This window comes from Podarcis pityusensis, assembly GCF_964106645.2.
Source record: "Podarcis pityusensis genome assembly, chromosome: 1".
Classification (NCBI taxonomy): Eukaryota; Metazoa; Chordata; class Lepidosauria; order Squamata; family Lacertidae; genus Podarcis; species Podarcis pityusensis.
In genome coordinates this window covers 52,524,152-52,537,994 of record NC_138028.1, presented here as the reverse complement: position 1 = coordinate 52,537,994, position 13,843 = coordinate 52,524,152, and the positions used below count along the sequence as shown (strand labels likewise).

The 13,843-nt window shown below is 41.5% G+C and overlaps 1 protein-coding gene and 1 long non-coding RNA gene across 3 annotated transcripts in view; both read right to left on the bottom strand.

Moving 5' to 3' along the window:
* LOC308475470 overlaps window positions 1-13,843 on the bottom strand; it is a 597,484-nt gene that overhangs the window by 472,360 nt on the left and 111,281 nt on the right. The gene's annotated exons all lie outside the window — the stretch shown is intronic.
* The window catches only part of TP53I11 (tumor protein p53 inducible protein 11), a 50,637-nt gene that overhangs the window by 13,865 nt on the left and 22,929 nt on the right, over window positions 1-13,843 (bottom strand). For both annotated transcript variants that reach the window (XM_081002296.1, XM_081002297.1), the window contains exon 2: window positions 398-561. In XM_081002296.1, the coding sequence (XP_080858422.1) occupies window positions 398-526 (129 nt within the window). In that variant the 5' untranslated portion in view covers window positions 527-561. The remainder of the gene's footprint in view (window positions 1-397; window positions 562-13,843) is intronic.

Sequence of the window (13,843 nt, the reverse complement as noted above, 5' to 3'; positions counted from 1 at the left end):
AATTGATTAGAAAGCAGGTTGAACAAGATAATAATTGTAGGGCAAAGTGAACAAAAGTCTGGAATATCAAATTCCTTCATCTCTCCTCTGCTTGGCTTCCTATATAGCCTTATCACTGCTGATACTCTTGAGGAGCTGCAATTATTTCTTAGCTTAAACAAAAGGTCTTCCCTCCTTTGCTACTAACTTTAGCATGAACTATTTAGTCATTCCATGGAGCAATAACCTGCCTTAGGGCTGAGAAGGATCCTAAAGACCTCCAACTTAATTGTGGGTGATAGTTTGTTAAAGGTCTTCCCATTGCTGGGCAGTAACCAGAATTGCAGCCCTTTGCTGAATGCCAACCTCCCCAACCTTCAGATAACCAGAGCGGTGTGAAAACTGAAATGTTTGTTACCTTTGACCTATGAACTTCTCCATCATCATCCTCCCCTCCAACCCCTAGGATCTTGCGTGTCTTCAGGCGGCTCACAAGGTCTGTCTGGCTGTGCTTCTTCATCAGAGGGGGAGGTTGCTTGGTTGCCATGGTGACTCACAGGTAGTCGCTGGCTTGGGCAGAAGCTGAAATGAGAAAGACTAGAGGTTAGAGAAAAGCAGGGTCAAATCCAGCCACAAATTCAAGGAGGAGATGCATTTGGTTTTAATGCAAAAACGATTTGACGCAATGATGTATTGCATCCCAAAACAACTGTGTTCTTTGGCCATGGAAGAATTGGCATTCATTCAGTCCTATGCTTACAAAATTTAGAGATCCTCCTCAATTTATATTGTGTATGTCAAGGATGAACCTGTGGGTTTAGATGCTTAGCCAGTTGGATAGGTGCATTCTTATTTACAAAACACACAGTAACTAAACGCTTGTTCCACTGCTAACTTCACCTTCTTTCAAGGAGCCCACAACATCAAATGGGGCTCTGCCCCAGGTTTACCCTATAAACACTCTTGTAAGTCAGGCTAGACAGAGAGAGGTTGGCTGGCCAAGGTCAACCAGTGAGATACATGATAAAGTAGGAATTGAAACCAAGGTTCCCCCCACCCCAGTCCTTGCCTACCTCTCTGACTAGTTCACCACACTGATCACCCTGCTGAGAAAACTGGGTAGCAGAGCAGAAGCAGCCCTGAAACCTACCCAGTTCTTCTCCTTGTGGGTTGATATTTTTGAGAGTTTGCAATTTCTTCCAGTTCCGAAGCAAAACACGACTGGAATGGAAATTCACTGAAGGCAGCTGCAGAATAAACTTTCTTCTCACAGCATCTCCCAGATAAACTTCTGCTCTATGTGCTTTTATCTCATTAATTATAGCGGGTGGGAGAGCTTTGTTATCAGCCATGAGTCTGCCTTTGCTTCGGCTGGCAGAAGAGTGGGGAGGCTTGTGAATTCAAGGGGGGCGGTTATACTAGGATAGCCATTTCTGGTTCTATTAAAAAGGCAAGAATGTGATTTCATTTAGTCATGCTAGTGTGTGCTCATATGGCCAAGGCAGAGAAAGAGATAGCACAAGTTAGGAGGAGGAGTTGCAGTGATGGTGGTAGCAGGAGTCCATTTGCAAGACACCTACAAGATACAGTGGTGGTGCAAGAAGAAGAAAAATAGGGAAGAACACAGCACACTTTAGGGAAGGGGAAACTTTGCCCTATATGCTAGATTCCTGGAAGAGAAACAGCAACATATGTTTCACGTTAGTGCTCTCGTCCAAAAATCATATTTTCTCAGAATATGTCCTATTGATTTTTATGGAGTTGGCCTTCAAGTAAATATGCTCAACATGCAATGCTTCTTCTGAAATGTCACATTTTTGATTCAGTTATAATCTGTATGCTGAAAGTGCTTCTCTTCCTTGTAACCCCAGGGGTCCACACAATGTGGTCAGGCACAGCTACTTGAGGATGCAGGAGCATGCAGGAGTTCTTACCGCCTATGGCAAGAGGGCACTAAAAGCCACATCAAACCAGCCAGCCTCATTTCAGACAATTTTTCCCCTCCCATGGTTCTCACACATAGTCTCAAACATTAAGAAACCCTTCCTGGGCAGGCAGGGAGGGAGGCTATCAGTGCTGGGATCAAGTTAGAAGTGGACTTCATTGCTCTGGAACATCTACAAATGTGTGCATCTCTAGCAAAATAAACCAGCTGTTCTAGGTTAAATCACATGTCCAATTCCTGCACACCTTAAAAGCAGAACATCCCATCCACTTCCTATTAAAATAGTTCTAGAGCAGGGAAGGGGTAGCCCTCCAGATGTTGTGGGACTATAGCTCCCATCATCCCTTACCTCTGTCCATGCTGCCCAGGACTGATGGGAGCTGGAGCCCAAAAACATCAAGAGCCACAAAGTCCCCAGCCCTGCTCTAGAGTTCATTGCCTTCTGTTTTTTTCTTTTAAATTGTACTGTCAAGCATTGTTGTTGTTGTTGTTGTTTAAAGTGTGTTGCTGGTTTCTTTTTGCAGTGTTTAACACAAGGCTGACTCCCCTTGGGCATTTTGAAATTTGATGTAGTGCAGTAAACTAGGGCAACAAGAGATCTAGCCAATGGGATAGAAAGACGATCAATCTGCCCAATACATATACAGTTCCCTTTTCTAAAGATAGCTCACGCGATCTCAAAACACACTTGACATACTAAATAACAGCAGAAGTGCTGGTATTTGGTCTACACAAATTGTATTCTAGATAGCTATTTTATCGATTTTTGTTAAGTGAAAAGAGAGAGCGGAAGTAAGTGCATAAGTATAATGAACCTGATCCAAGTATCAAAGCAAAGCCAAAATGCTAACATGCTCTAAAGCAGGAATAGAGAACCGGTAGGCCTCCAGACGTTGGGGCTTTGATTCCCATCAATCCAACCTAGCATGGCCATTGTTTTAGTTAAATACGTTGTTTAAATTGTTATTAAGGAAATGATTATTTTTCTCCTTCCAATAAAGTATAGCAGAAAAGTTGTCCAAATATAAACAGTTAACTTATTAAAGCTCAGAATAATTTCATAATTATCTGTCTATGTATTTCTAATAGTATAACCAAATCAGTAATTTTTGATATAACTATAAAAACTACTCTGAAAATTTATTATTCCAAAAATGAAACCTTCATCTGATTGTAAACATTATGATTATACCAGCAAGAATGAGGCTTTCTGTAAAAAAAAAAAAGATTTAAATCAAGTCTTACTGACTAGTGATTTAAATCAAGCCTTACTGACTAGTGATTTAAATTGATTTGATTTAAATCAAATCCACCCTGATCCTATACCTAACTAAGGGCCTTGCTTGCTTTTTCATCTCAGCAGGAGAGACACACCAATACGTCTCCCCCACCAAGGGAAGGGGAGCAGGAGGAAGGAAGGAAGTAGGAAGTGAGGTCAGCAACTCTCAGAGCATCAGTCCAGCACCTGATGTAAGGTCAGCACAGATTAGGTCAGAAAGTAGTGTCTAAGAAAGTTGGATGTTCCTCTCCCTGTGCTCTCTTACCCATGCAGACACTACAATGCATGCTGAGATGCATACCAACATTTCCAGCACAACCTTCCTCTAACATACCTAGAAGTATCGTGGCAATGCTCCAAGAATTGGCTCATTTCCTGCTGTGAAAAGCAAAAACTTTTATAAAATAGAACAATACAAACTATGAGCAAAAAGCTGTTGGGCTTGTTTCACACCAACATATACAAAAGGCAAAGTAGAAAGTCTAAAATTTTACACTTTCAGCTCAGAATTATTATTGTATTTATTTATATGCTGCCTTTTTGTTTAAACTGGGGTTTAAGGTGGCTCACAGATCAAACAGGAAAAAAGTTAAAACATAGAAAAGATAGTCATTAAAAAGCAATTTAGCACTAACAGAATTAAAACAATATTTAAAGGATCTATTAAAAATACAGACAACAGCAGCAACAAACATCACAGCACTTGCCCTTTCCAGTCAATTCCTAAAGGCCTGATGGAATAAAGAGCTCTCCACCTGTTGGTAGAAGGACAACAAGAAGTGTGGGATGGAAGGAAGGAAGGAAGGAAAGTTTTGGAGGAATTGATTAAAGTTGTTGTTGAATGTTAAAGGAAGCACAGGTGTCTCTAGCAGCAGAGTTATAACCAGTGCTTTTTTTCTTTAAAGAAATGTTTAGGGGTACTCTCATTTTGACTCAAGAAAATCACCATTTTATAGTTCAAATTGGGAAAAATAAATACAGTAAATGGACAAAAGTACAAATATTCACAAAATGTTTAGGGGTTTGCGTACCCCCAGAAAAAAGCACTAGACATAACTACTTCACCATCTTTCCCCCATCAAAGCAATAGACACATACTAAGAGTCATATAGGATCAGACCAAAGGTTATCTAGTTCAACATCCTGTTATCAAAGTGGCCATCCAGGTGAAGCCCACATGAAGCACAAGAGACCAATAGCATTCCCCCCCAAATACAACCAAGTTAGCAAACTCCTTGATTTAGCACACACACAAAAACCTGTACCACAATTGAGTTCTAGTTGGCGACCCAACAAAGCAGCACTAACAAATATTGTCATCATACTTATACGAGGTCCAGGTGTTGCTTGCACTGCAGAGGCATGCTAAACAAAGCTCAGTCTAGCAACTTCCTTGGTGGTTGAGTACATGGCCTCTGGAGGCCATGAGCAGATATTCTGAGTCTTGCTTTAACATCCATTTATGAACCAAACACACCCTGAGAAAAACTCTGGGAAGGTCTGCTTCACAACTTCAACTGCTGCTCCAGAGGAGTGATGATTCCATATCCTGGATCGTTACACTTTCGAGTTTCAAGATTTATATTCAACAAGTTCAAATTGCTTGGAGTGCGGCATGAGACGTTTTTGTATGGGACTACTGACTCAATCACTAGCACTGATTAATGAGCATTAAATTTATGTTCAAGGTGCCCAACTCTTGATCTCTAAACAAGGAATGCTGAATGATATATTTTCCTCACAGGTCAATACTTTTTTCCATTTGAATGCATCATTGATTACACTAGATGAAGGCATTTTGTTAGACTGTCCAGAGTGTGTGTCCAGAATGTGTATCCAAAAGGTTGTGCTTTTTGTTTGTTTGTTTGTTTCACCTTACTCCCACTGAAATACGCATTTTGCTGCAGGACCCGATTCTGCCATTCCTCTCCAATACGCCAGATTATAGGGAATTTTCCTAAAGTCGCTGGAGCAGAACAACAGCTGAGAACCGTCAGGCCCCATCAACGCAGGCATTCGGTAAAGCCATGAAGCCTCATTTGTTTTCATGGCTTGCTGTTAGAATGATTTTGCCTGAAGCTGGTCTTACTTGGATAATTTTTGTAGCTGGGTGGTGTGTACTTCTGGTTTTTTATTAATTTCATTGGAGATTGTAACAGTAATTGCATTGTGTTACACAATGTGAACCCCCTTGGGAGGATTTCTTACCTTTAAGAGAATTTCTTGCCCTTCAGAGGTGGCCCCAAAAAATCTATTTTAAATACAGTGGTACCTCTGGTTATGTACTTAATTCGTTCCAGAGGTCCATTCTTAACCTGAAACTGTTCTTAAGCTGAAGCACCACTTTAGCTAATGGGGCCTCCTGCTGCTGCCACACCGCCGGAGCATGATTTCTGTTCTCATTCTGAAGCAAAGTTCTTAACCCGAGCTAATATTTCTGGGTTAGCGGAGTCTGTAACCTGAAGCGTATGTAACCTGAAGCGTATGTAACCCGAGGTACCACTGTAAAGGGAATTTATGAGAAGTGGCCAAAATAGCAAATGCCCCAAAATAGTCAAATAGCACATTGCTTAGGCACTGCTGCTTCCCATGCTGACCATGTCAGTGAAACCTACAGAGACACTGACCCTTCACCAGACCTTGGGAAGCTGGGCTAAGCAGGAATGGGGAGGAGACAGAGTGCATTGTATAGCACAACTGCACAGAGACATGAGAAGGCAAGGCATGGCTGTGGCTTCCTTGCCATTGTTAAGAATCCAGCTTTAGTTGTGTGGTCTGCAAACTCTGATTGGGAATCACAGGCTTCTTCATTTGTAATCTAACTCTCTCCTGGATAATCCCCCCCCCCCCCGACAATTTACTCTGTTAATATTTCATTTTATTTAGATAGCAGGTCCCCCCCCCCATATTAATTGTTACCAGCCATTCACAGAGTTTCAATTCCTTCTCTTTGTTTTATGCAAAGGCAAGCACGGGGTCAAAACAAAGATATGCAGCCCCCCACAATCTTGTGGAAGATCCAGACTCCATGGAAATTAAAGGTTGGAGGAATAAAGTACCATGTGGTGGCTGCTCTGGATAAACATGTTATTTCCACAAACATGCCCTTCAGGCAAACTTTGAACCATCTAGCAAAATCATATGCCCTCTGAGCAAGTCTGAAGAAACACATGACATTTACGAAGTCTCACACATTTCTACTCGACACGGAAAGAAGAAGCCGACTAATGTATTTAGGTGGAGCAAAGCGTTTTTTTGTCTTCCCACCCCCCTACACTTTCATGGGACATTTGCAATCATCCTAGGATGAAATATCATGCCAACTGCCCTATGAGACCCAAATCTCAATATTAGCTCCGTATACACCAAAGATTCTGACTCATGATTGAACCATGAGATATGTAAAACAGATTTCTTGAGAGTCCCAACAGGAAAACGTCAATAACAGCTGCAGAGAATAGCTGGATAATTTGTTTAGCCAAATATAGAGAAATTTAACGTGGTGTCATCTTCATGTTACAGAAGCGTTAGGAACAGGCTGTATTATGTTGCCACATAATTAAAAGCAACCCTCTTAGAATCGTACTTGTGTAAAGCCGCCTTGAGTCTGGCGAAATGGCAGGATATAAATAATATCATCACCATCATCATCACTGATGGCCAGGAGACCCATAGCCACTACCTGTTCCCGAGTTGTATTTCTGACAATCCAGGACCCTGGGAAATCATCACGAATGTAGCAACCCCCATTATAGCAAGTCTGACCAAGCCTAGCCCAGCAGTCAAGAGTGGTGGACAATGTACTACCTTTAGAAACTGTTCCTCTTCAGAATAAGTGTTCCTTTTGTACCTTATCATGAGAGCAAGCCCTTAACTTGGGACCATTTTACCTGTGAGATTGTCTGTGGAACGCCCTCCCTTCAGATGTCAAGGAAATAAACAGCTATCTGACTTTTAGAAGACATATAAAGACAGCTTTGTTTAGGGAAATTTTTAAGGATGGATGTTTCTAGGTATGTTGTAAACTACCCAGAGTGGCTGGGGAAACCCAGTCTGATGGGCGGGGTATAAATAATAAAATTATGATTATTACTATTACTCCATATATGCACACTCAACTGTTTTGATCTGCTGAACTGGCACTGTTACAGGTGCCCCATAATTCCCATTCCACATCAAATCTTTTAGTGTGGCAGCACTTAACACTTTGGAACTCCCTGCCTATTGGCATCAGGCAGGCACCACCACTATATTCTTTCCAGACCTTGTTAAAACAAGGTTTTGAGACAAGCCGACCCAGGCATGTAAAATGTTGATGCATGTTTTGGTTTATTGCTGATTTTTAAAAAATGTTTTATATCATTGTTTTTAACTGTTTTTGCTGTTTATTTTATTCTCTTTGTAACCCGTTTTGAGGGTTGTGTGGTGGTTGCTTTTTTGAACAATCAAGCAGTGTATACATTTTATAAAATACAGTAAAAAGAAAAAATAGAGAGAGAGAGACACCTCAGCACCTCAGCTTAAAAAACTAATCACTTTGGAGCCCCCAAGATTAGCTTCCAAACAGAAATACAGCCAATTGGGAGTCCACAAATCTTGGCTTGCCTGAACACCCCTCCACTTGTTGTGGGATTTTGACTCTCATTTAAATCCTCTGGCATACTGAGATCACTTGTGTGAACGTAGGGATTGGTTTCACCCCTGGCTGAAAGACATTCAAATATTCCAAGAATCTATCACATAAAATAAAAGACTGACAAACTCAGACAAGTACCCAGCCACAGTAGTACCTCAGGTTACATACGCTTCAGGTTACAGACTCCGCTAACCCAGAAATACCTTGGGTAATATTTGCTTTGCTTTGCTTCAGGATGAGAACAGAAATTGTGCGGCGGTAGCGGCACGGCAGCAGCAGGAAGCCCCATTAGCTAAAGTGGTGCTTCAGGCTAAGAACAGTTTCAGGTTAAGAACAGACCTCCGGAATGAATTAAGTGCTTAACCCGAGGTACCACTGTATTCCTTTACTTTGGGCCAAACTCTGGAGACTCCAAAACTTTGATATCTTCCTCACTTCCGAGTGAGTCCAAGCAGGGCATTTGGTGAGACAGCCCCTTCCCCCTCCCGCTCCTAAGCTCTCCAGCCCAGTGAAAGTTCTCCATGGACTATGAGAAATGCAGGGGAGGGGTTTTCTTCTGCTGCTCCTCAAAGGCTGTTGTCAGGAAGAGGTCCTGTGTCCACAGCTTGAAATCTTCAGCCTGCAGCTATCAAAAGAGATGGTTTCTGCTTACTGAATTCCACCCGGCCTCTCCTGCAAAGCAGGGAAGGGGTGGGGTGCTTTTATTTCTGGCCTGAGAGAGGCAGCGCTTGCTATGAATTTTTCAAGTTAAGCAAATGAACCATAAACTGCCTGCCTAGGCCCTTTAGGGCAATGTTAAGCTTTAGGATCCACATTTTGCTTTCAGTCTGAATGCAACATTATTATTTAATTTTTTCAAAAGGCACATTAAAACACAGTTTCAATATTTCATATACCCCAATTAAACTGTTCAAATGTTTTGGCAAAACTATTAATTAAGATGCCAATTTTGAAATGTATTTCCATTTTTGTTTCAGAAAACAAATCTGTACTGCAGTCCTTTGATTCTGCTATTTCAAATACAAAGAGTTTCCAAGGCTATTCTATTTACCAAAGCTTCTATTGATCAGTGTTCATTTTCATTATGCACTGCTGTTTTATGTTAGTACTATTAGTTTTAGGATGCTTTCACCTTTGTGATTTTTACTGTTAGTTGAAATCTGCCTTGGAGTCTTTAGACTAGAAAAGATAAATAAAACAGACAATGCTAAAGCTACTAGTTCCATCTTTCTCTAGTTTCGGGTTTTATTTTTGTGGTGGGGAGTGGCAGAGAAGAAAGGACAAGAGGATTCTGATCTCATGACTCCACTTCCCTTCATCATTTGTTCTGCTGAAAACTATTGCTAATTCAAAAATGATTTGCCACAATGTTGCCATGAGACTTCCACAATGGATATAAGAGGAATAAAAAAATTAAGAGCCATGAAAATACAAATACTTAAAAGGCAATGCTTTTTTATTTTGCAGTGACTATTTGCCTGCAAAAAGCTGCAGAGTTCAGCATCAACACAGCCATTCTCTCAAGGTACAGTGGTACCTCGGGTTACATACGTTTCAGGTTACATACGCTTCATGTTACAGACTCCGCTGACCCAGAAATAGTACCTCAGGTTAAGAACTTTGCTACAGGATAAGAACAGAAATTGTGCTCCAGCGGCACTGCAGCAGCAGGAGGCCCCATTAGCTAAAGTGGTGCTTCAGGTTAAGAACAGTTTCAGGTTAAGTACAGACCTCCGGAACGAATTAAGTACTTAACCTGAGGTACCACTGTACTGTGAATTCAGCAGCTTTACAGTCACACAAGCACAGGGTAAAAAAAGGTTTGTGCATTCCAAACTATGCAGTGGTTATACCAGAACATCTACTTAAAATATTCCAAATCATTGATTGGCTTCTTACCTGGACCCTTCGTGCTTTGCAAACATGAAGGTTCCAGGTAAGATGCCTGTTACTTCCAGTTTTGTTCGGCTGCTGCTTTAGTTGTTTTTTAAAAAGAGTAAGTTAGCGAGTGGTAGATTTCTGCTGGAGAACTGCACCCAGTCAATACAGAAAATAATGATCTGATCAAGTATAGGCAGCTTTCTATATTCCCTATAAGATTTCCTGCCCCACCCCTGGTTCGTCCACCAAGAAAAACAACTTGTGTGTAGGTCAGTCGGTCTGTGTTTATATAAAACCTAAAAATATTCATCAATAGCTGAGTATATAGAACACCCTTCCCATTGAACTTCACCCGATGACAGCATTTTCAGTTGGTGCCAGAAGACAGACAATTTTTCTTTTCCTCCAGCCCTTTTGAATATTTCAGCTGTACAGTAATATGACGGCTGATGGGCTTGAATTGTAAATTTTATTATGCTTTTGATGGCTTGATATAATTGTAAATGCTTTGACCTATCCTATGGATCTATAGATATGGAATGTTTGTGTTGGAGCAGGGAAGGGCACCTTGTACTTTCAAAGTTTCTTGGAAGCATAAAAAACGTCAACTGGGGATATGGGGCAGCTCAGTTACAGTGGTACCTCAGGTTAAGAACTTAATTCGTTCTGGAGGTCTGTTCTTAACCTGAAACTGTTCTTAACCTGAGGTACCACTTTAGCTAATGGGGCCTACCGCTGCCGCTGCGCCCCAGTGCGCGATTTCTATTCTCATCCTGAAGCAAAGTTCTTAACCCGAGGTACTAATTCTGGGTTAACGGAGTCTGTACACTGAAGCGTCTGTAACCCGAGGTACCACTGTACACCGAAAGCCTCTGGGGGCTGTATGGGGCTTCTGAGCCACAAATTGCTTACATGTAGTTTACATGAAGATTGCGAAGTTGATGAAACTGACCTACACTTCTGTTTTGTGCTGAAAGTCTAGAGCAGGGTTTCCCAAACTTGGGTCTCACATCTGTTTTTTTTAAGACTACAACTCCCATCATCCCTAAGCTAGCAGGACCAGTGGTCAGGGATGGTGGAACTTGTAGTGCAAGAACACATAGAGACTCAAGTTTGGGAAACCCTGCTCTAGAGGGAGCTTTACTGCAGAGGTGACAAATGTCACACTACGTCAGAGTGTGTGTGTGGCACTGGCACTGCTGCTATATATCATTTTCAGCTGCTGCTAATCCATTGTTTCTAGTTTCTTCTTTTCAGATTCTTTTCAGCAGAGACAAACTCCAAGCCCTACAACTTCTAAACAGTTATGACAACTGTTACCAGAAGCAAAATCTGGGTCAGGGGTCATATATTTGACAGCTGCTGGTTCCCTATCCAGTTAACGTCTAATAAAATTTATATTTATTAAATTCATACTTTATACACAACATTGATATACACCTTTTTATTTTATTTTTATGTGTGATACGTTATGCACCCCTTATGATTCATTGCCACCATGGGAGATAGAGAGGCATACTTGACGGTTGGCTTCCCTTCAGACCCACAGCCTGGCCTCAGGATGGGAGATCCTTTGAGTTCCAATTAATGTTTTAGTTTGAGAGCTCCCATGAGAATCATTTTTGATCAGACATTAACAACACAGTCATGCCCCCCCCCCCAAGTTAAAGGAAGCAAACTGCCACACCTTCCTTTTATTCTTTGATGACATGGTATTATGAAAGGGGATTGTTTTTTTATTTTAGTTTAAGCTATTATTTTCTAAGTCAACACCAATACAGGGCCCCCATAAAAAAAATGCAACTCACAGAAATTCAGCCAGGGACAAGTTATTCAGAAAAGATTAGTGTCAGATTAAGTCCACTGCAAAGACAGAATAGAGAGTGTTGTATAATGTGGGGGACTGACATTACTTGTCCTGCAGTTTCATTCCCCCACATATTATGGGAAACTGAAGATTACTCTGTATTCATCTCTTCCACTGAGACTTCTGGTGTTTTGATGGTCACAGGAAGTGGAGCCAAACCCAGATGGAAAGATAATAAGAATGGAATGAGAATTCAGCCTTTTGAAGTAATTGCACCTAGTATTTCAATTGCTCCAGTGAGCCCTGCTGATGCAGATTAACCTCACGCATGCCCAGTGTGGATCTGCAATGTAAACTTGGCACATCTAGCCTGAACCATAATAATGGCATCCCTGGAAATGAAAAGAATCCCACAGAAAGCTGACAGGAGCACCTCATTCCACCCCCACCCCGCAAAAAAGGTACCCCAGCAGAGATTGATGGTGGGGATGAATGAAACATTCACACACACACCCAACTCTTGGGGCAGGGGAAGGTGTGTGTGTAAAAGAAATTTAATGAAATCCCGCCTTCAAGTTGCTGTTTGCTTCCCATACATATATGCGTCTTATTCCATTTTTATCTTTTTTTAAAAAAGAACAATACTTCTTCCTGATCCCAGGGACCATGCAAGCAGTGATGAAGACGTTATCAGGCAACCTGATCTGGTTACATGAGTTTCCCAAAAGCTAAGTTAGTACATTTCCTGCCCTAATGTAATGGGTCAAAGGCTTCTGTCCATTTCACAGTCCACTCAAAACAATTACTGAAACATTGAAGCATTTCATGTGCAGGAAGTGGGGGAGAATGAGTTTATTTTAATTCCCTCCCTGCTCTTCCATTCAAGCTCAGTCTTACCTGCCAGCATTATAGGCCTGCTCTTCTAATATGCAAAACAGTTCTCTCATTCTAGGTTTTTTTGAGTATTTATATGATTTTTTTACCTGGCCTTTGTCCCAGGGTGGGCTATAACAAAACAGTTTACAGTTATAAAAAAGATAAAATCATTACACTTATAAAATAAATTAAAAACCATTTCCAGATGGAACAAAACAGCATAAATGCAGGAAAAGGTGGGTCCAAGGCTAGTGTAAAGAGGCAGATCTTCAGTATACAGTGGTGCCTCGCAAGACGAAATTAATCCGTTCCGCGAGAGTCTTCGTCTAGCGGTTTTTTCGTCTTGTGAAGCAACCCTATTAGCGGCTTAACGGATTAGCGCTATTAGCGGTTTAGCGGCTATTAAAGGCTTAAAGGCTTAGCGGATTAGCTGCTAAAAGGCTATTAAAGGCTATTAAAGGCTTAGCGGATTAGATAAAGGGGGGGGGAAAGCGAAAAAAAAATCTCAAGACATTTTCGTCTTGCGAAGCAAGCCCATAGGGAAATTCGTCCTGCGAAGCAACTCAAAAACGGAAAACCCTTTCGTCTAGCGGGTTTTCCGTCTTGCGAGGCATTCGTCATGCGGGGCACCACTGTATAGCAAAAGCTGTACAATGAATAAGCTAAAAGCACCTGGGGGGGGGCGGAGCTCCACTATTTAAGGGCTAGCATTGGGTGGCAGGGGGCTGAAGCATTTTAAGTTATGTGGGTTCTCAAGCTGTGGTGTAAGCTCAGTTTCTTCACAATTTTGTCTGACCATCAAGTCAAACACTGGGCTACTACCCCACCAAGCACATGTTTCAGGCAGATGGCCCATTTCCTTTTTTTAAATAAATGGTATAACCTGTAATTTTTAACACTATGTTTAGCTTTCCCAAATGGAAGGATTTTAAGTGTATATGCAAAAATAAATAAATAAAATATATTACTGACAGTAGTCTTAGGACAGTCGATCCTAATGTGCAACACATGAGACATGAAAGTTTGTTGTTGTTGTTGTTTAGTCGTTTAGTCGTGTCCGACTCTTTGTAACCCCATGGAACAGAGCATGCCAGGCGCTCCTGTCTTCCACTGCCTCCCACAGTTTGGTCAAACTCATGCTGGTAGTTTCGAGAACACTGTCCAAGCATCTCGTCCTCTGTCGTCCCCTTCTCCTTGTGCCCTCCATCTTTCCCAACATCAGGATCTTTTCCAGGGAGTCTTCTCTTCTCATGAGGTGGCCAAAGTATTGGAGCCTCAGCTTCACGATCTGTCCTTCCAGTGAGCACTCAGGGCTGATTTCCTTAAGAATGGATAGGTTTGATCTTCTTGCTGTCCATGGGACTCTCAAGAGTCTCCTCCAGCATCATAATTCAGAACATGGAAGTTTACCACATGACAAAATGCAAACAAACCCAAATG